Source organism: Silurus meridionalis, chromosome 6, assembly GCF_014805685.1.
Source record: "Silurus meridionalis isolate SWU-2019-XX chromosome 6, ASM1480568v1, whole genome shotgun sequence".
Taxonomy (NCBI): Eukaryota; Metazoa; Chordata; class Actinopteri; order Siluriformes; family Siluridae; genus Silurus; species Silurus meridionalis.
This window is the reverse complement of record NC_060889.1, coordinates 12,734,889-12,756,864: the sequence shown is the minus strand read 5'-3', so window position 1 is coordinate 12,756,864 and position 21,976 is coordinate 12,734,889. Positions and strand designations below refer to the sequence as shown.

The following is a 21,976-nucleotide window of genomic DNA, read 5'->3' as shown; positions in this document are numbered from 1 at the left end:
TTTTAATTTTAAACACACACCTCACAGACAGTATAACGTGACATGAGAGCCATGCGATGACCCTTTTACAAGCATTACAAAGATGTTTACGGTGCATCGTAACTGCAATGCACTGACATGTTCGTGTTAGCGGTGGAGAACATTCACTTCTGTCACACGTTTACATTTACATCTTGCCGTATTCGTGTGCATTTAAAACAAATGTTTGTTTCTTCTCCTAAGTGTGATTACTCTTGTATCTGGCACAGAAGTTTCAAAGAAGTAAAAGAGATTTTTACTTCACTAGACCTCCATAAATTTGATTTTAAAAAAAGTCTGTTTCAACAAATTATACAGAAATTAAAAAACAGCAACAGACACGGACATAAAATATTTATTCCGTTTAATAGGTTTTTATACATGGAGAAGTTTGAGTCAAGTTGTCCATCAAATACACATTACTAGAGTGACGTTGAAAGACAAAACAGATGTACGCCAAAAGAACAGACATTGTGATGCTTTAACGGTCCACCTCACCAAACACAATGTCCTGAGTTCCTAAACAGGAAATGCAACAAAAAAAAAAAAAACTTTAGTTCAATGATATATACAGAAATAGGTAAATATTCAAATATCATAAGAAAAGAAACATCAAATTAAGTAATGTTCCTTAAGATTTTTTTTTTTTTGCATAAAGCTACAGTCTAAATATTTGCCAAAAGGAAAGGTAAAAGACCATTGCTCTCAGTTACAAAAAGAAAGAATAATTTTTTTTTTTTTTACATAATTACAAGCTTTTAGCTCTTTGTGCTTAAACCCCAAGCAATCTGATCTATGAGGAAGTGTGTGGGGGGACTGATGTGCCCCCTTTTGTAGCAAGCAGATTGCCATTCCAGCAGCAACCCTGTGATGTCCCTCTCTGCCTGCTAACATTTGGAAGAGAACTACCCATCTGGGACTTAAGGTAGGGACACACCAAACCGACACCAAAGAATCAGCTCTGAGGAAAGCCGACTGTAGCGCCACCTGCATCGGTGCAAAAAATGTTGCACTAGAACACACCGGACAGATTACAGCAGACAGCCAACTATTGTGTACGTTCCGTACTTGTGTGAAAGAACATAACTCTCCCATACCAGCAGGTGGCAGTATCATCCAAACAGGAAAACCGCAAGGACTAGAACCATAAATATCAATCGGTGCGTTCCCTCTTTTCTCGGTTATTGTTTGCTTTTGTCCGTTTTTTTTGTCCAGTTCCATTTATTTGTGTGTATAAATTCGCTACGCTGAATAACCAATCAGAGATTCTCTTTCCTGCCGCCAAAACCTGCTAACTAGTGCACTGATTGGAGAGGATTGTGTTGTTCAATTATTGTGATTACTGCCTCTAAGGTATTTAGATAGCGTAAGCATCACCACCGGGTACTAATGCATCATAAACAATTAACTGTTTTGTTGTTAAATTAAAAAAATAAATAGAAAAAAAAAAAAAAATTTACCAATGATTGCCACCACGTCAGCAAGCATGTGTCCTTTTGACATTTTGTCCAAACCAGCCTAAAGAAAAAAACGAGACAAAAACAACAAATGTGTAATTACAGCAAAACGAATACTGCAGTTTAAATGTGAATAAGGAATATAGCAGTAATATGTAGCTAGTTTTTCATTAAACACACAGGCCGCGCTATAATGCTAAATTCCACATTATTAAAAAAAATAATAATAATCTGTCTAATGTAAGATAAAAATACAGTAATGTTTACAGTCATGAATAAAAAGGGAGCAGAGTTTACCAAGTGAGCAAAGCCTGGAGCTTTGATTTTGCAGCGATAGGGCCTGCTGGAGCCATCAGAGACCAAATACACTCCAAACTCCCCCTGTCAAAAACAAAAACAACTTCAAATGGTACCAGTATAATATTAAAAGAAATATGTATTTAATAATTTATAATGAAACATTATATTCAAATAACTAAAACCAATTATGTGGAGCAGTCACACAGAACCCAAGACAACCCCAAGTAAGGGTCAATAAATCCCACAGCCCTGCACACAATAAATTCAGGGGACTTTTGATAGCTGGTATCTGAAGCCCTTTGAATACATGCTTCATCATTTTGAAGGTTGCAACTACATTTTCTTTCCCCTGTATTTCACTGCTAAAATAACTTTTTTTCATTTTATTTGATTGTTTTTACATTTTTAGAACTTCACCTTTAAAATTTATTCAGGAATGTATTTCAAAACAGCAGGTCTGTGGTTGCCATATCTATGAAACTGCCTCCTTCACCAAAACCAGCCAATATTTAGCCACTAAAAGTTCTAATGCTTTGCTAGTGTATCTTTTCACGTGTGTGCATGGTGCAAAAAATGAGAGAGAAATGCAACACAGAAGGATGCAAAGTTTACATCATGTGGATTAAAACACTGGTCAAATTTTAAGTGCTTCTGCTCTGTGTGACAAAGAGATACACTTCCACTTACAACTAGGGATCGACAATCTAGCAATAAATAAATAAATCCCCACAAAAAAATAAATAATAAAAAATAAAAGTTTTTAAGGCTGGACCACGATTGAAGACAGTGTGATATTTTCCTTTTTTGCTGTTTTGACAATTTAATGAACAGAGCATCAGCACATTTCCGAACAAAATGTACACAGTTATTTTAAGTAGTAATGGGGTTCATTCATTTTTAGTAGCTACGCAACAACCACTGGTATTAAATCCTTGGCCAGGGACAATGTTACTGTTGAACCTTTTCTGACTGTACTGCTGCTCATGTGCTCTCCGTGTTATCTGCATTTTAGCACACGTGTGTTATTCATTAATTACGTTTTCTTTCTAAAAAAAACAAGAACAGCATTGTTTTGTCTATTGTGTAAAATCCAGCATTATTATTAAATATATTCAATATACAGACGCTCCCACTTTACAATCATTCACTTTACCAACTTCTACGCTTGATGCGCACTGGACTCGGGCGAATGAATTTATTTTTATTTTTTTACTTAATACAAAATGTTGTATACAGTATTTCGATTAGTTTGAGTACATTTGATTGTTTATTTGATAGTTTTTATTGCTCTTGCGTCGGTCGTTCGGAGTGTAACTCGTTCGTAAGGTGGGGAGCGTCTGTATTTAAATAGATTATATAAAAAGATTATTAAAATATCAAAATATTTTAGGCACCAATTGCTCCGTGTAGTCAGCCATAATATAAAGTTTGTTAGTGCGTCTGTCAAAAAGAGCACAATTTGGACTACTTGAGGTGTAATGTAAAGTGTTCCCAACACAACTCAATGTGTTTAGTATCAGGGTACATGAAAACTAGCTGTAAACACTGACTGCGGAGACTGATCACTTACAATTAACCCTTATGTCTAGACCTGCATCACATGCATTACAACACCAGCCAGTTTTTTATTTTTTACACAAGGACATTATGTCTAAAACGGTACTTGTTTTTCCTTTACTACTGTAAAAAGTTACAATTTACTGTTTTTTCGTTAGGTGGAGAAAGCACTGGAAAAGATCTGTTTGCTATATAATGACTTCTTTCATAAGTATGAACAAATGTATTAAAATTAACTGAACCATCCAGCTTTTGTCCCCCCTCCCCTCCAGCTGCAGTAGTACCACAGAATAGCGAGGATATTACAGTACAGGAACTCACCTTTGGTGCTTCAACAGCTGTATATGTGGCTCCTGGGGGAACCTGGTAGCCCTCTGTGTAGAGCTTGAAATGGTGGATTAGGGATTCCATAGACATCTACATTTAAAAAAAAAAAAAAAAAAAAAGAATATAAAGCCATTCACCGGAACTAAATGCAAACATCAAGCACACTACCAAAAATAAAAATACAGAGATCAGACACATACATTGTAAAATCATTCAAATAAATATATCCACCGTGCACCAGGTTGTATCAAAAAGTTTCGAAGCGTGTCAAGCTCCTTCTGCTATTCGCGCTGGCTCATGCAATGGTGTCAAAACGGCAACCTTTGACCCGGATCTTCATCTTCTAATGGAAGTAAGATCAATTGGATTGTTCTCCAACGATCATCATGCACAAGTTTCCGAATGTTTGACATTTTCAGGGGGTTCAGCTCGTTGAAGGACTTCCTGATCTCACATCATCTTCCAGTGACGTGGCACTCGAAACAACTCGAATGAATCATTGCAGCGGCGCCTAGTGTCATGAAGAATTTCACGATTGCTTTTTGTTCTGAATTGATTTCAGAAATGAATATTTGAAAGAAAACAAAGTGTGTGGAAAATCGATAAGCCTGCAATGTCGTCTCCAGACATGTTTGTTTGGTAAGACACATTTCTTGTTTAATTAGATGCCTCAGAGTACCACAATTTCTATCATGTTATATCACGTAAAACTATTATACACGCATTCTTAAACCCACCTTCATCTCAGATCGCTTTGGTGGTGCGACTTTAGCATCGTCCACCTTGATTTCTCCTTCAGGCATTTTGTTCAGACACTGATTCATGATCCTTAAAGACTGCCTCATCTCCTCCACTCGACACAGATACCTGTGCGGACAAACATTCTTGTTCATATTCTCTTCATTATGTTAGCGCGTGCCTGATGCATAAGCTTGCGTTAATAAATTCACATTTAAACATCAATCTCCTTAACTTTAGGCATTAGGCAAGTGCTTACCTGTCATAGCAGTCCCCATTACTTCCAATAGGCACATCAAACTCCACTTCATCGTATTTGTCGTAGGGCTGAGATTTCCTCAAATCCCACTTAATACCAGAGCCCCTCAACATCACTCCACTAAAAAAGGGAGGAGAGGAGAATATAAATGATCAAGTATTAAAAGTTCAAAAGTATAAAACAAAGAAAAAATCCGTAACGCTGCGTTTGTATTTGGTACCTGAAGCCGTAGTTAAGAGCATCTTCAGCTCCGATAACTCCAATATCAACAGTTCTGTTCTTCCAAATGCGGTTGTTTGTCAGCATCTACAAACGTTCCATCGACATTGACGGCATTCTTTTAAAAAAAATTATCTACCAAGTTCACACTGACAGCCAATGAACTATCAGAGCAACTTTCTGTAAAACTGATTGATATTCATACCTCCTCCACCTCATCAATGCGTATTGAGAAGTTCTTACACCACTCATAAATATCGTCCATAAGTCCCAGGGCAGATCCTACAACATGCACAGTAACCTGAAATCAGTTCAGCTCTCAAACTGGTCTCTGAAAAGAGATGGAAAGGTTTTTAAAGTCCAGAGCACTGACCTGATGAACTCCTCCAGGTCGGACATAAGCAGCGTGCATTCTGGCTCCAGACACTCGCTCATAGAACTCAAACATCTGCAAGAAAGGAACAGGCAGGAAGTGTTAGAACCAGTGTTTATTACAGATCCAATCATTTCTTCCCTGTTAGAAATAAGACCTCCTCAGAGCTGCAGATACTGTTGCCATTTGTAATTTTGACTTAATTTCTCACAATTCTGACTGTATTGCTCGCAAACATCCAACATTTCTGGTGCATCCACCATTAACTGTGTTGTTGGCCTGTTGTTTAAGCTGTTCTGTGTTGCTAAATGTTGTTAAATGTAATACACACTTCAAGGCTTGCATATTAAGCCATGAAGACATGACCACAAAAACCATGCACACTTTCCATCACCGCTCCCTAAACAGTGAACATGTACACAGTTTATATCAAAGAAACTGTTCAGTTGCAAAGAAATCAGTGTCCTTCAGACGATTTTTTTTAATAAAATCAATATTTAAACAACTGCACTAGCAGTAAAAAATAAATAAATAAATAAATATATAATAAATAAAAATAACTAACTAAAACCACAGACTTCCATGTTGCAGCTGCTTGCATAAACAATCCCAATCCTCCTCTCACCTTCTCTCTTTCCTCAAACATCCAGAAGAAAGGAGTCATGGCACCAATATCCAAGGCGTGTGTAGTGATGCCCATGATGTGATTCATAATGCGAGTCAACTCTCCGAACAGCACTGTGGGCAGAGAGAAGACACGGAGCTATTTTGCAGTTGTTTATTGTATAATCAATAATAAATATTCACATTATAAAATACATTACAAATGAAATAACTATTCTTTTACTTTATTATAGTGTTCTTTATTCAGGAAGCCTAAAATAGATCATGTGAGATACTTAATTAAGACAAGCCCACTTAAGGTCAAATCATTGATGTCGATTACACAAAATGTACATAAAATGGTAATAGATTCATAATCTAGATTAATTGCATTAAGTGTCCTTTACCTCTAATCCACTGAGCACGAAGTGGAGCCTGGATATTCAGCAGCTTTTCTACTGCTAAAGCATAGGCTTGTTCATTGCACATCATAGACACATAGTCCAGCCTGTCAAAGTACGGCAGAGCCTAAAGAAAGGACAAAATAACATACTTTCCATCATCATCAACACAGCCACCACCACATTAGACTAACAGCATCATCTTAAATGCTATCTTACAGCGCTTCATCACATGTTCAGTGCAAATCACAGAACTGTGTTGTAGATGCAGGCTGACTTAATTCTGGTCGTACCTGCAGGTAGGTCTTGTACTCAATGAGCTTCTCGGTGCCACGGTGCAGCAGACCCACGTGAGGGTCACACTTCTTCACAGACTCGCCACTCAATTCCATCACCAGACGCAAAACGCCGTGGGCTGCAGGATGCTGAGGTCCAAAGTTGATAGTGAGGTTTGAAACCTCCTTCTCTGCTGGAGGGTCTTTGTCTGTGAAGACAAACAAAAAGGTTTTTCTTAATTGAAAACACACTCTCCAACCTGCCCAATTGCACATACATTAAAAATTTCTAAACAATTTCTAGCTTAGTTATTAAACATTTCGGCACTGGGAGGATGAATATTTTTAATATTTACAATTGAATTAAAGCGCCATCATTTACTGCATTTAAAAGCATCTATAAATAATGAAGTGTTAAAAATAAATAAATAAATAAAAAATTCAGATACGTGTACGAACCGTTCCATGGTGGTGGGACCCAATTCTTGGCGATGGCAGAGGGGTACATGACTGCGCCCGCATACTGCTCAGTCCACTCCACATCGGGCTGCCATTGCTTCTGCCTACAAGAACAGAACAGGATTCTGCATGTTTGGAAAAGCTTTTATAAAGCAGTCATTATAAACATACACTGATGCTTTCTATGAGATGTCAGACACATCATACTAACTTCTGTGAGTAACTGTGCCAACTCTTTCATCTGCTCCCATTAGTGGTCATCTGCAGCTCATCTGTCTCTATACCCTCCTTTCCTCTACATCTGCCTCTTTTAAACCAACTACCTGCATGTCTTTCCTCACCACATCCAAAAACCTCCTCCTTGGTCTTCCTCTTTTCCTCCATCCTCAGCATTTTCCTACTGATATACCTCATGTCCCTCCTCTGCACATGTCCAAACCATCTTAATCAGGCCTCCCTCACCGTGTCTCCAAAACGTCCTACATGCGCTGTCCCTCTAATAAACTCATTTCTAATCCTGTCCATCTTCGTCACTCTCAACAAAAACCTCAATATCTTCAACTCTGCTACCTCCAGCTCCACCTCCTGTCTTTAACTCAATGCCACTGTCTCTAAACCATACAACATCGCAGGTCTCACCACAGTCCTATAAACTTTCCATTTCACTCTCGCAGATACTCTTCTATCACAAATCACTCCTGTCACTCTTCTCCACCCACTCCACCCTGCCTGCACTGTTTTCTTCACTTCTCTAACACACTCTCCATTACTTTGCACTGTTGACCCCAGGTTCCTGAACTTCTCCACCTCTTGTCCCTGCAACTGCACCACTCCACTGCCCTCCCTCTCATTCACACACATGTACTTTGTCTTACTCCTACTGATTTTCATTCCCCTTCTCTCCAGCAAATCACAATATCATCCGCAAACATCATAGTCCACAGAGACTCCTGTCTGACCTCGTCCGTCAGCCTGTCCATCACCACTGCAAACAGGAAAGGGCTCAGAGCTGATCCTAGATGCAGTCCCACCTCCACCTTGAAGCAATCTGTTGTTCCTACTGCACACTTCACTGCTGTCACACTGTCCTCATACATGTCCTGCACCACCCTCACATACTTCTCTGACACACCTGACTTCCTCATACAATACCAATGTACTGTTCTGTTCAGCAAGTATTCCTCCTGTTCTTGCATGACTAAATATTTCCAGAATCAGTCCATCCTGTCAGTATTCTTTAGTCTCACTTCAAAAATGTCCCATTACATTAATATGATGCTTGTTTTGATTCAGTGTGAGAAATGTACTTTATACAGATAGAGATCATGTTGCTTGGTGAAAAGAACACTATTCCTACTGGATTATTAAATATTCTGACCAGCAAAAACCAATGTTGTAAGCCAGTTGGAAACTTAAATAAAAATAAATCACTAACAATATTTACTATATTCTCCCTTTGATTAAAAATATATCTAAATAAATACATTCATTGGATGATTAATAATTATAGCTGTGAGAATACTGTCAGTAGCGCAGGTTGTCAGTTAGGACTTTACCAAATCCCTAACAAACTGTACATTGCACTAAGCACAGAAACATATAATTTATCAGATATATATCTGACAAAATCACATCGCCATGACATGTATACAGTTAAACCAGAATATTACATACAGAAAACCAAAAGGACATTAAAGGCGGATTCATCTGGTTTAGACAATAGCTCGTTTTTCAGACCAACCAATGTGTAAACGGTGTTATTTTACCGTGTAGACAAAGTAATTTACCTTCTCTGAAGCAAAGCGCATGCAGGAGTCAAAACATTTTTGTTTAAAATCGCTGCTGAAGGACGTCCGAGTTGTTTGAGCGACCTCAGCATAGTCGCCGCCATTTTTGCTGGCCGACCGTCTGGCACCGTTCTTCACGCCGACACGCAGCGCCTTTATCAACTGCACCTACTGACACCTACAGGGCGGCGGAGGTATTACATATTCTCTTACCGTCAGAGACAGAGCACAGCGTTTGGGCTTGAAGCGGAAATACACTGTTTACAGTATGGCACAGGCACACACACACACACACACACACACATTTATAGTAGAAATGCATGTACTTCATGACCAACTCACACTTATAAAGAACAATCTTATTGTTTATTTTTTACCACATTATCTGTGTAAAGCTGCTTTAAGACAGCGTCAATTGTTAAAAGTGCTATACAAATAAAAATTAATTGAATCGAATTACCTGACTGGAGAATCCTAAAGGAAACCCATGCAAACACAATGAGTTGGATGAGCTGCTTTAGTAATTAGCTGATTGTCCCTAAGCATAGTATGTTTACTTTTTACTTCACTCAAGTAATTTTTCAATTATCTGTCCTTTTTAAAATATTTTTATTTTATAAAACTTTTATTTTTACTTTGCTATTATTTGTCCGTATAAAAGTGGAGAAAGGTGTAAGATTCAGGGAAGAGTGTAGTGTGAGATTCAGGGAAGAGGTCAGACAGGGGCTCTGTGGTGGTGAGGAAGTGCTGGATGATTGGGCAACTACTGTAGAAATGATAAGTGAGACAGCTAGAAAGGTACTTGGTGTGACATCTGGAAATAGAAAGAAAGACAACGAGACTTGATGATGGAATGAGGAAGTGCAGGAGAGAATAAGGGGAAAGCGGTCGGCAAAATAGAATTGGGATCGGCAGAGAGATGAGAAAAGTAGGCAGGAGCACAAGAAGATGTGGCAGCAGGTAAAGAGGCATGTGGCTAAAGCCAAGGAAAAAGCATATGAGAAGCTGTTTGAAAAGTTGGACACTAAGGAAGAAGAAATGGATTTATACCGATTGGCCACGCAGAGGGACCGAGCTGGGAAGGATGTGCTGCAAGTTAGAGCAATAAAGGATGGAGATGAAAATGTGACTAGTGAGGAAAGTGTGTTGAGAAGATGTAGAAAGTATTTTGAGCAGCTGATGAATAAGTGAAACAAAAGAGAGAAAATTGGATGACGTGGAGTTGGTGAAGCAGGATGTAGATAGGATTAGTAAGGAGGAAGTGAGAGCAGTGATTAAGAGAATGAAGAGTGGAAAGTTGGTTCCACCAGATGACATACCGATAGAAGCATAGAGATGATTAGGAGAGATGGCAGTGGAGTTTTTAACCAGATTGTTTAACAAGATTTTGGAAGGTGAGAGGATGGTTGAAGAATGGAGATGGAATGTGCTGGTACTGGTTTTTAAAAATAAGGGAGATGAGCAGACCTGCAGTAACTACAGGGGAATAAAGTTGATCAGTCAATTCAATTCAATTCAATGAATTTTTATTTGTATAGCGCTTTGAACAATGAACATTGTCTTAAAGCAGCTTTACACAGATAATAAGGTGATAACAAATTAATATGTTCTTTATAAGTGTAAGTTTGTCCCTGATGAGCAAGCCAGTGGCGACTGTGGCAAGAAAAAACTCCCTGAGATGGCATAAGGAAGAAACCTTGAGAGTAACCAGACTCAAGAGGGAACCCATCCTCATCTGGGTTGCACCAAATGTCCATTAATTGCAGCTCTATCACAGTTCACCAAACACTCTATATCCATGATCCCTCCAGATCTGCTCCTTTACCTAAGAAAAATCTACTGATAAAAGACTTGACTAAATAAATAAGTTTTTAACCTTGATTTGAACACTGAGACTGTGTCTGAGTCCCGAACACTGATTGAAAGGCTGTTCCATAACTGTGGGGATTTATAAGAGAAAGATCTGCCCCCCGCTGTAGTCTTCACTATTTTAGCTACCAACAGATAGCCTGCACCTTTTGATCTAAGTAGGCGTGGAGGATCATACTGGTACAGAAGTTCACTCAGATACTGTGGTGCGAGACCGTTAAGTGCTTTATACATCAGTAGTAGTATTTTATAATCAATGCCAGATTTGATTGGGAGCAGTGTAGACTGATTAAAACAGGGGTGATGTGGTCATGTTTTCTAGATCTAGTGAGGACCCTTGCTGCTGCATTCTGAACTAACTAAAGCTTATTTATGCACATTTACTTGAACGCCCAGAAAGTAAAGCATTACAGTAGTCTAATCTAGATGTAAAAAAAGCATGAACTAGTTTTTCTGCATCCTGTAATGACATAATATTTCTAATTTTAGCAATATTTCTAGGGTGAAAGAAGACGATCCTGGTAATATTATTCACGTGAGCCTCAAAGGAAAGATTAGGGTCAGTAATCACACCAAGGTCTTTGACTGCTGTACACACTGAGATCCATCTTAGTACACCACTCAGAGATGCTACGTAATCGGAAAGTTTATTTCTAGCTGCATGTGGTCCTAGTAAAAGTACTTCCGTCTTATCTGGGTTGAGCAGAAGAAAGTTATCAAGCATCCACTGTCTAATGTCCTTTACACACTTCTCAACATCTTCACATAATGACGTTATGGGAAAGAGTTGTGGAAGCCAGGCTGAGAGAAGAGGTGACCATCTGTGAGCAACAATATGGTTTCATGCTGAGGAAGAGCACCACAGATGCATTATTTGCTTTGAGAATGTTGATGGAGAAGTATAGAGAAGGTCAGAAGGAATTGCATTGTCTGAGTATTAAGAGAAAGCATACGACAGGGTCCCAAGAGGGAAGTTGTGGTATTGTATGAGGAGGTCAGGTGTTTTTAGAGAAGTATGTGAGGGTAGTGCAGGACATGTATGGACAGAGTACATGTATGTAAATAAGAGGGAGGGCAGTGGAGGGGTGTGGTTGCATGGATAAGAGGTGTTGAAGGTGGATGTGTTTAAGTACCTGGGGGTCAACAGTGAAAAGTAATGGAGAGAGTGGTAGAGAAGTGAAGAAAAGAGTGCAGGCAGGGTGGAGTGGGTGAAGAAGAGTGGCAGGAGTGATTTGTGATAGAAGAGTATCTGCAAGAGTGAAACAGAAAGTTTATAGGACTGTGGTGAGACCTGCGATGTTGTATGGTTTAGAGACAGTGGCATTGCGTAAAAGACAGGAGGTGGAGCTGGAGGTAGCAGAGCTGAAGAGGCTGAGATTTTTGTTGGGAGTGACAAAGATGGACAGGATTAGTAACAAGTTCATTAGAGGGACAGCACATGGAGGAGGTTTTAGGGACAAAGTGAGAGAGGCCCGAGTGAGATGGTTTGGGCATGTACAGAGGAGGGACATGGAGTATATCGGTAGGAGAATGTTTAGGATGGAGCCTACAGGAAGAGAAATAGAGTTAGACCAAGGAGGAGGTTCATGAATGTGGTGAAGGAAGACATGCAGGTAGTTGGTTTGAAAGAGTCAGATGTAGAGGACAGAGAGATATGGAGACGGATGATCCACTGTGGTGACCCCTGATGGGAGCAGCCAAAAAAAGAAGAAGAAAACATTTATTTTATCTGTATCTTCTAACTATGTTCCTTCCTACTTTAAAGTGAATACATGTTTAGTTTTATCCAGATTTATTTGTATAGCACTTTTAACAGTGGACATTGTTGTGAAGCAACTTTACAGAGATGAAAAGGATATTTGTAAATAAATGTGAATTTATATTATAGTGCCTCTTAGTTCAGTGTATATAAGTTTATTCCTACTGAGCAAGGATGATTTGAGAGGAACCAGCTTCAAAAGAGAATCCATCCTCATCTGAGTGACACTGAATGCCATGCATTAACGTTCCATTATTGTTGAGGGTTGCTTTTCAGTGATAGGCTCTTAAATGCACAACTGTTCAAACTGTTGCCCAAACCAGACTGTTTGTATTAACTACAGCCCAAATTTAACATAATAGTTCCCCCTTGTTGAGTAACTTCATGGATCTTTAGGCTGTCCAAGTGGAACCATACCTAGCTGTTCCGAATGGTCTCCAATTGAAGATATTTCTATCCATAGGTAGGGTGTTGGGATGAATCAGTTGGATACAAAAAGAAGAATCCCTGGTCACTGGTACATTGGGAGCATGATTAACTTGACAGAGAGGGAGGGTGAGTGATAGAAAGAAAGAGAGAGAGAGAGAGAGAGAGAGAGAGAGAGAGAGAGAGAGAGAGAGAGAGAGAAAACAAGGAGAGTAGAGTAGGTGACAGGCAGGGAGAGAAAAAATGGATTATTAAGTATCCTTATTGTTAGATACAAAAATTTTAAAGCACTGTGCAGTGTAATCAGGGTGCAAGTAGATACATAAATTGTGTTAAATGATATCTTATTGGGAGATCACAAGCATAACCACATGGTTCTTGTGAGAATTTATACACAGTATGTGTACTTCCACTGTGTGTCTGTAACATTAAAAAACTCTATAAAATAAAGTATGATGCACATGAGAATGGAATATTAAATTGCATAAATGATTAACCTTTGATTCTCATAAGTCAGTACTTTTACTTTTTTAAACTTACATACTTTCAGAAGAAAGTACTTTTGTATGTTAACTCAATACAAATGTAAAGGTTGTTCTGAATGGTACAGGAACTTCAGAAGTATAAGGGACCTAAGGTACAGAAACAATGTACTTCATCCATCACTGCTCCTACTGTAGGTGTGTTTGAGTATGAAAGTTATGTTCTATCCAGGATCTTTTTCTGACTAGCACATATTGTTTCCAGGAAGGCTCTAAAAAGACCATGAACCTGACCAAGATAAAGTGGTTACTAGAGATGAATGAATGAATGAAAACAGTTGTAAGATCTTGCTTTGAGCCTGTCATAAGCACATGTGAGCAGAAGGTACAGATTCGGTTGATTAGGCATTGTCAGCCTGGAAGAACCTCCTAAACGCCTTTATATATGTATTGATCTGTCTGATAAAGGCAAAAAGGGATGATTGGGCAGCAATCTGAGTCTGCCTAACAAGCATGGTAATGTTCTTCTGTGAAATATTAACTTTTTCATGACTGTATATTCTAAACTGGGTAGATACTGAATGAAACGAAACTCTTTACGAGAAATAAGACAGAAACCAGAAAGGAAATTATTTACACCTCAATATTTATTGTACAGATGCCCAGATTAGATTAGATTAATTTAACTCTGCGTATATATACTCTGTGCATATCGCTCTCGATTCCTCCTCTAATAACCTTATGCACAAATAAAGTATTAAAATGTAGCGCTGCAGTATTTCCACACATACCAGGACAAGTATCAAACTTATTCTAGTTCAAATTGCTGTTAAATCTTGCTTACAGCTGACAGTTCCTGTAAAGGCACTGTAAGACAGTTTTGGCACTTAAGTCCGTCAGTGTCAAGATTGGACAGCCATACGAAATCATTTGGTTTTGATTTTGAAATCAACATCCGGTTTTCATGACGAGTTCAAAGCTATATTTAAAAATCTGACTCTTTGGTTTACAGTAAAACAATTGGACACTACACTAACGTCACATAACGAACACAGAAATTTCAACTCAAATCCTGCCACTGACACAGCTTTTGCCATTTAACAGAAACAGTGGAATATAAGCCTTAAAGGATTTCTTTTGCACCACCATCACTCTGGTGTGGGTTTGGCTTAATCTTCAAAACGGACATGCAGACACCACAACTTCCCCTCACATGCTTTGCTAAAGTCAGTTTCCTGAAAGCTAGCTGTCCATCGATGCTGTGTGGTACTGTTTCTCTGTAAACCTTAGTTTCCATTATGACAAAGCCTGGATTCACCCTGCTTTGTCTGCTTCCTCTTTCGATGACCATTGGCCAAGCTGGTAAGTAATTTAACTTGGTCTCTCATAACTAATGTTAGATTATATAACAAGATTTGTATTTTGCCTTTTTAAGTATGATATGAGTATCAGAAGGAAACCAGTCAGTGATATGTTCTTAAAGATAGACAACAGCTAACACATATACTGTACTTTCTTTATATAGTTTAATATATGATTAATATATATCTTCTGATATCCACTGATAGCAACATAAAAATACTTTAATATGTTCCACAACTCACAAAAACAAACACAATTTGAGCGTGTAATATGTTCCATGTTTGGAATGTATGGTAATTTATGTAATTCTGTCATAAAATATCATCAAAAAGCAAAAGTTTAATCATGTATGGAAGACAAAATTAGACCATTTAGACTTCTGATGATTAAACATAAACCCAAAACAGAAATAGAGAGAGTTACAAATGTTGGCATAATGCCAGTGGAATTTTTATTTACCAATCACAGTCTTAGACTTTAAGGCACTGAATCAACACATATACAGTGCACACCTTCACAAACATTATGAAGTAGTTGTTTCAGTAAGGATTTAATGCATAACTTATTTTATAAGAATAATATAGTATATCAAACTATTGACAAAACCTTATAAAGAGATGTAATGCAGCACTAATTGGAATAGTTAATGCTCTGTTGACTTTATAACTGTTGTATTAGTATTCATGTATTCACTTGGTCTTCTGATTTTTTTATGAAATGCTGCTGATTTCAGTTTTATTTAATATAAACCAACAATTAAATATTAGCTTTTGATATTCCAAATTAGTCAAATAAATTGAATTGTCGAAATTGCCGTGTTATTGAGGGATGAAGTCTAGAAATAGCTTTTATTTTTATTTATTTACATTTAATCCTATATTAGAAAATGCTAAACAAATTGAACTATATTTTAACTATATTTTAACAATATTTGCACTTGCTACGATATTATTTTTTGGCAGTGGGAGATAAGTAAAATGAAATTCGGCAATTTTTTACTAAAAGTAAGCAAATGTATAGTAAAGTCAAAGCAACAGTTTTTTTTTAACAGATCGTGTTCTTCTTGGTGAATATATGTAGATCTCAGCTATAAAAAGTGGAAGTGACCAGTGTATTTTTAACATGCGGTTAACACCCATGCTCTGAGACCTGTTTCTTTCTCGGTTTTTAAAACTTTAGTCACACTTCGTATTTAACACCTATTATTGTATACTTTGAAGTTGTTTTCTTTAATCATACAAGTAGTAATAAATTTAGGTATAGATTTACATTTAAAAATAAACAGAAACTGTAATTATTCTTTTTATATCCTGTTGCATGCACATCAACCTATGCCTTAAATGGGATTTAGATACTGTATACAATTTATTGCGTATAAAATTAAATTTGCTGATTAAATTAGTAACAATTAGTACACATTTGGACAATTGATTATTTGTATGTATAGCTCTTTTTAAATGTATAATCTAGGTTTCAGTTGTTTTAAACTCTTTATATGTCTGTATATAAGTTTAAACAAAAAGATGAAAAAAAATTAAAAAATAAATAAAAAATACAAATTACAAACATAAAAAAACTAACTCTGCTAATATTTTAAATTGTAGATGGTTTTCACATTGCAGCCTCTTATAAATACTTGCATCAAGCATGTACACTAGATACAAAATCTTATTTACTTTTAGCATAAATAATTCTCAGTGTTTGTGTGTCTTTACTTAAGGAATTTTAAGCCCCTCTTAAGATTAAAACAACACAAAAGCAAATAAAACCCAATGGAAAAAAAAGATGAGCTCAATGTCAGTGAAAGATTGTCAACAGTTATTTAAACACTAACACAGACAAGACTATGAGGTACTAAATGTCTGTTAAATACTTAAGGAATAAGACATGTTATTGAAAAATAAATGTACAATGGGTTTGTATGACAAAGCCTAGCCTAAATTATTTGTTTATAACAGCACATTCTATAGAGTTTTATACTTCTTATACCACAGGGGTTTGCCAATGATGATAGAGTTTTTTGTTGCAGACAGTAGTTTTTCACTACAGGGAAAGTCTTTTGAGGACAAGTTATTTCCTTTATAGAGCTTCCCCATGGTGATATACTTGAAATATATGTATAGCTGTATATCTGTAAAGATATTTCACCTTACAGATGTTAATTAATGTTAATTAATCAATACTTTCTGACCAATAATTTTCTTTACAACACAGATTCTTGAACGACCGTCTATTGTTCTATAACAGCATGGCTGTAATTCAGATCATAGGTTCAACTATAATATCATTTCTAGATCATGACTTCATTTATTTTATATATATATATATATATATATATATATATATATATATATATATATATATATATATATATATATATAAAACATTTTATTGGGCTTTATTGGTCTGAAACACACACACACACACACACACACACACACACTATACAGGGTACAAAGGGCAGATAAATGTTTTTTTTTATGTCTGCCTGGTAATATAAAAACTAAATCTACATAAAAATATAATTTATATGCATATATGTAAGAAATACATATATATGTAATATATATGTATAACAGATGTAAAGATTTGGACTATCAGTGGAATAAAGTGCAAGTGTGTGCAGCAGAGTGTGGTATGAAATATCAAGCAGAGGTAGTTTTTTCTGTGAAGAAACACTAATGTAATATTTTTAAAAGTGGTCTCAGGTGGATTGTAACATCCTGTATATTTTTCACCTTGGCAATGTCTTCAGGAAGGAGTGCGGTATCAATGAACACTTGTCACGAAGATCAATTTTTCTTTCATATCGTGCTTTATTACTATATTTACAGAACTAAATTATAAAAAAAAAAATGAAAACCTAGTAAGCTCTTTATAGTATAGGACTAAATTATCTGGTACTGGGTGCTGACAAGCAAAAGGTGATCTCATACTGAAATGTATTTCTTTTTTTGTGAAAGCCGCTATGAATGAAGCAAACATCTGCTACATCTTGGATGCCATTCTGTTTGTCTACGGACTTGTCCTAACTGTCCTTTACTGCAGAATCAAGGTACACAGGTTTAATTATTTATATAATTATAAATATATTATATTATATTATAAATTATATAATAATAATAATAATAATAATAATAATAATACCAATAATAATAATAATAATACTATTAATAAAAATAATTACTTTGTTTAGCATTATCTTTGAGTGTGATTAAGGCAATAGTTTAATGTGAACATTTTATATCATATTATCTTTATTTTAATTAGTAAACCCAGCCATTAGTGTTGCACAAGCCAGAGCACTCTTAGTGCCGGTCCCAAGCCTGGGTAAATAGGGAGGGTTGCGTTAGGAAGGGCATCCAGCGTAAAACGTGCCAAATCAAGACATGCGGATCACGAAAGAGAATTTCATACCGGATCGGTCGAGGCCCGGGTTAACAACGACCGCCACAGGTATCGTTAGACAACAGGGTACTGGTGAAAATTGGGCTAGGCAGATGTAGAGGACAGGGGGGTATGGGGACGGATGATCCGCTATGGCGACCCCTAATGGGAGAAGCCAAAAAAAGAAGAAGAAGACAGTCACTGGTGCTAGAAGAAGTTTTTGTTTTTTTAAACGTGTCCATATAATACACAAGCAATAATAATAATAATATTATTATAATAATAATAATAATAATAATAATAATAATAATTATAATAATTATAAGAATTATAACAATAATAACAATTATTATTAATAATATAATTATTATATATATTATAATTATTATAATAATAATAATTATTATTATTATTATTATTATTATTATTATAACATCAGTTACCTTCAAATTTGTTTTCACACACAGATACTGCAGGAAATTGCAAAAAAACAGGATTCTGCAAAGGTAACACACAAACATACACACACACACACACACACACACACACACACACACACACACACACACACACACACACACACCAACATGCCTTTTACTGACATATTAAAAATACAGCTAATTAATGGCTTACTACAGCAAAATCAAACTCTGACTGTGTACATTTGTGTTCTTTTTAGTTTGGTTGTTGTTTTTGTTTTGATTAAAAACTGGATGTTTCATTGTGGGGGTCAGCCAAATGTCTCCCCAATGTAAAAAACTTACTCCAAATCACAAGCATAAACTACTATTACAGCCAACCATATAAAATATATAATAAATAAAACAATAATAAATGAACATATATATATATATATATATATATATATATATATATATATATATATATATATATATATAGGAGGTATATACAGTGCCTGTGAAAAAAACTCTTTTTATATATTATTATAACTCTTTTAAGTTTTTTATCGTGTTAAGAAACACACTGTTCATGTTCCTTTTTTTTACATGCAACAAACTAGGTCATTTAACGATATGATGATTTACTTTAACCAAACAAATATATAAATATACAGACGTTAAACTTTATTTTCAGTGAGAAATCCTCCCTGAGCATGAATCACTCACTCGGATTTGGATTTGGAAAGTTCATTACTCCAAACATTCAGCTGAAATACTTTGCCAGGCTTTTGTAAATCTTGCCAGAGTTGTTCTTCACTAGTTGGGTATTTCATTCTAATCTTAGAATCCAGTTCATCCCAGAGCAGTTCAATTGGACATAGTTTCAAGTGACTGGGCAGGCCATTACGTGATAGATAACACTCCATTGACTGTAAAATATACAGAGCTTGGATACACTTCAGGTCTTTGTCTTGTTGCATGGTGAAGTCTGGAAATATAGAATGGTAGCATCTTGGTTCACTATTCCTTTCACATGGAATAAGTCTCCAACCTTCTCTGCTCCAAAACACCACCAAACCATTAGAGCTTCCACCGCCATGTTTGAGTTGGATGTGAGGTAGCCTGCTAACATCTCTCCTGTTCTCCATATTACATAAGTTCAGGCTATTCCATAATAGATAACACTCCATCCCACTGTTTGGTCCCTCTTAATAACACTTACAGCGCTTGGACGTATGCTTCGGGTCTTTGTCTTGTTGTGTGGTGACTGTGAGAGAACATGAATGTGTCTCAGAAAAGATAAAAGACTAGGTGTTTCCAAACTTTTGACAGGCACTGTATGAAACCATGGATCAGTATGGCTTTATAATATTAAGAAAATCTTTCTGTATAATTCTCTCTGGGTTTCTACTGAATAGCAGTATCATATCTATAGTTAGAAAACACAGTCATGACTTACAAAAGCTTGACTTCGATTCTTCACCACACACAACATTCTTGATTAAACTGGTATGATCTGCTTCAGCTAACAATAGAAGCAGATGTTCAAACACCGTGTGGTTTGTGTGGTTTATTTAGACTGGTGTGCTCTTTTTTACTAACCCTTGTCCTGTCCACTTCTTTCTTTCACACATCTAATTTCGTCATAGTTTTTTAAATATTCGGTGCAACCACTTTTCACACAGCACAGGCAGATCTCCATAATCTAGTATGACTTGTTAATTATATTTTTTTTATCAACAATTATTCACAGAGTGGGTTTATAAGTGAGTCAAATAAAAAAAAAAAATCACAGCTATGTTTTAAGTGTTTTTTTTTCTTCTTTTCAATCTTGCAGAAGAATGCATCAGACCAAGTCTATGAAGTAAGTGTTGTCTCTTATTTCAGCCAGGAATGACCATTTACATTGTACAGTTTAGTACTTCTTCTTTCTCAGCATGCTTGAGGTTCCAGGGTTTGCGAATGAGCTCAAGTAGTTTAGAAAATGTTGACATGGGTGTTTAAGAGTCATGAAACTGCTTTCCTCAATCTCTTCCTTTCAAACTCTTTTAGGGACTTTCACATCGTACTCAAGATACCTATGAGTCCATCAACATGAAGAAAACCAAAAACTGAGACAAACAATTCAAAGAAAAAATGGTGCATTGTCTTTCCTCATTTCATTGTCCTATTTCTGGCAACTGATGTAAAAACTAAGCAACATTCTTTCAACTTAAATGCACTGTAATGCAAGACTTCTATATACTTAAAAAAAAAAAAATGTAATCTGAAGAACAGTTGTAAATTCTTTCATTGTTTTTAATATTGTCTTCATATTGTTGCCAATTATATTTGTATTTGATGCAAATTAAACAACCTGAGGATGTTTGAAACAGCGGAATATTTGTACATTTACTGTATGTAACTAATGTCTCACTTCTATACATTTTTATTTCTATGCACTTTCGAAATATTTGTGCTATTGTTATATAATTGTTACGTTGCAAAAATATTTGACTAATATGCATTAAAATTGCTGCTTTCCTGTTCTGCAAAGTTGTCTCACACATTTGTCGCTGCTATGGCAACAACTGTTCCTACAACCACACTGTTCAATAAACTTCCTGTTTTCTGATTAGGTTGGTTGTGTATCAGAGCCGGAGTACAATTTTCACTAGAATTGCAGCAGTGGTTATAGTAATAATAAAGGTTCTGTACACTTAAAGATCATGTTAATGCAGTTTTGACAGTAAGCACCAGAGAGCAGTATTTATGCATGATTGTGACCCCAGTTTACCATTATAAACTCAAACCTTTAATCCATGTGTTTGTTTACCAAGTGTTTTTGTATTATTCTCTTGCTTCATTTCTTTCAGTACAACTTAATAAACCTTATTTGATATTGAGAGTTTTTAACAATTTTCATTTCCCATCTCTGTCCATATAATTGGCCTTCTGGAAGCTGGAAACAATTTTTACTAAAACACAAGGTTTAACATGTGGTTTTAAGTGTCTAAGAAGTCGCTGTGCTCTTAATCAGAAAGTTGTGAATTCAAGTGTCTGCACTGTCGGGCTTGTTAAACAAAGAATTTAGTAAATAGAAGTGTTTCTAATAAAGTGAATGGATATTATATAGTAGTTATTAAACGTACTAAAGTAAATGAATGCAGCATAGAGATGTTCATAAGAAAGTGAAAGGTGAGAGTATAGAGGTGTTCCTAATAAACTGACAGACTATAAAGGTGTTTCTAATAAAATGATGTCGGAATTATATTCCGTCAATTTATTAGGACTAGTTAATGTATAGAGTATTTTTTTTTCTTCAATAAAGTGAAAATACTTTATACATTAACCAGTCAGTTTATTAGGAACACTTTTTTATTATTAACTATTCTAATAGATTGACAGAATATAGAATTACAGATTACAAATACTTTGTTTCTGTATTTAAGTAGATTTTTCTGGTATCAGTATTTTACTTCACTATTTATTTTTCCTGCAATTTCTTTTTCACTCACTACATTTTCTACACAAATAT

General features: G+C 36.0%; 2 protein-coding genes across 2 annotated transcripts; one reads left to right on the top strand and one right to left on the bottom strand.

Annotated features, from left to right (window-relative positions):
• Positions 1 to 365: 365 nt before the first annotated feature.
• On the bottom strand, positions 366 to 8,930 carry ndufs2 (NADH:ubiquinone oxidoreductase core subunit S2). Its single transcript, XM_046851273.1, has 14 exons — positions 8,774 to 8,930; positions 6,987 to 7,090; positions 6,546 to 6,736; positions 6,259 to 6,379; positions 5,874 to 5,986; positions 5,245 to 5,323; positions 5,081 to 5,157; positions 4,877 to 4,962; positions 4,657 to 4,776; positions 4,397 to 4,526; positions 3,654 to 3,749; positions 1,773 to 1,856; positions 1,479 to 1,536; positions 366 to 537 (listed from the first exon to the last, which is right to left on the bottom strand). The coding sequence occupies exons 1-14, from the start codon at positions 8,875 to 8,877 to the stop codon at positions 500 to 502; spliced, it is 1,401 nt and encodes a 466-aa protein (XP_046707229.1). The 5' UTR covers positions 8,878 to 8,930; the 3' UTR covers positions 366 to 499.
• Positions 8,931 to 14,512: 5,582 nt separating this feature from the next.
• Positions 14,513 to 21,344, top strand: fcer1g (Fc epsilon receptor IgFc epsilon receptor Ig). Its single transcript, XM_046850658.1, has 5 exons — positions 14,513 to 14,671; positions 17,635 to 17,726; positions 18,526 to 18,564; positions 20,297 to 20,323; positions 20,512 to 21,344. Exons 1-5 carry the CDS (start codon positions 14,608 to 14,610, stop codon positions 20,572 to 20,574), a joined length of 285 nt encoding a protein of 94 aa, XP_046706614.1. The 5' UTR covers positions 14,513 to 14,607; the 3' UTR covers positions 20,575 to 21,344.
• Positions 21,345 to 21,976: the final 632 nt, after the last annotated feature.

Coding starts and splice junctions, on each gene's coding strand:
- fcer1g (XM_046850658.1), top strand. CDS start 14,608: ATGACAAAGCCTGGATTCACCCTGCTTTGTCTGCTTCCTCTTTCGATG. Junction 18,565..20,296: donor AAAAACAGGATTCTGCAAAG/GTAACACACAAA, acceptor TCAATCTTGCAG/AAGAATGCATCAGACCAAGT. Junction 20,324..20,511: donor CATCAGACCAAGTCTATGAA/GTAAGTGTTGTC, acceptor AAACTCTTTTAG/GGACTTTCACATCGTACTCA.
- ndufs2 (XM_046851273.1), bottom strand. CDS start 8,877: ATGGCGGCGACTATGCTGAGGTCGCTCAAACAACTCGGACGTCCTTCA. Junction 6,380..6,545: donor AGTACAAGACCTACCTGCAG/GTACGACCAGAA, acceptor TCCTTTCTTTAG/GCTCTGCCGTACTTTGACAG. Junction 1,857..3,653: donor CAGCTGTTGAAGCACCAAAG/GTGAGTTCCTGT, acceptor TGTTTTTGACAG/GGGGAGTTTGGAGTGTATTT.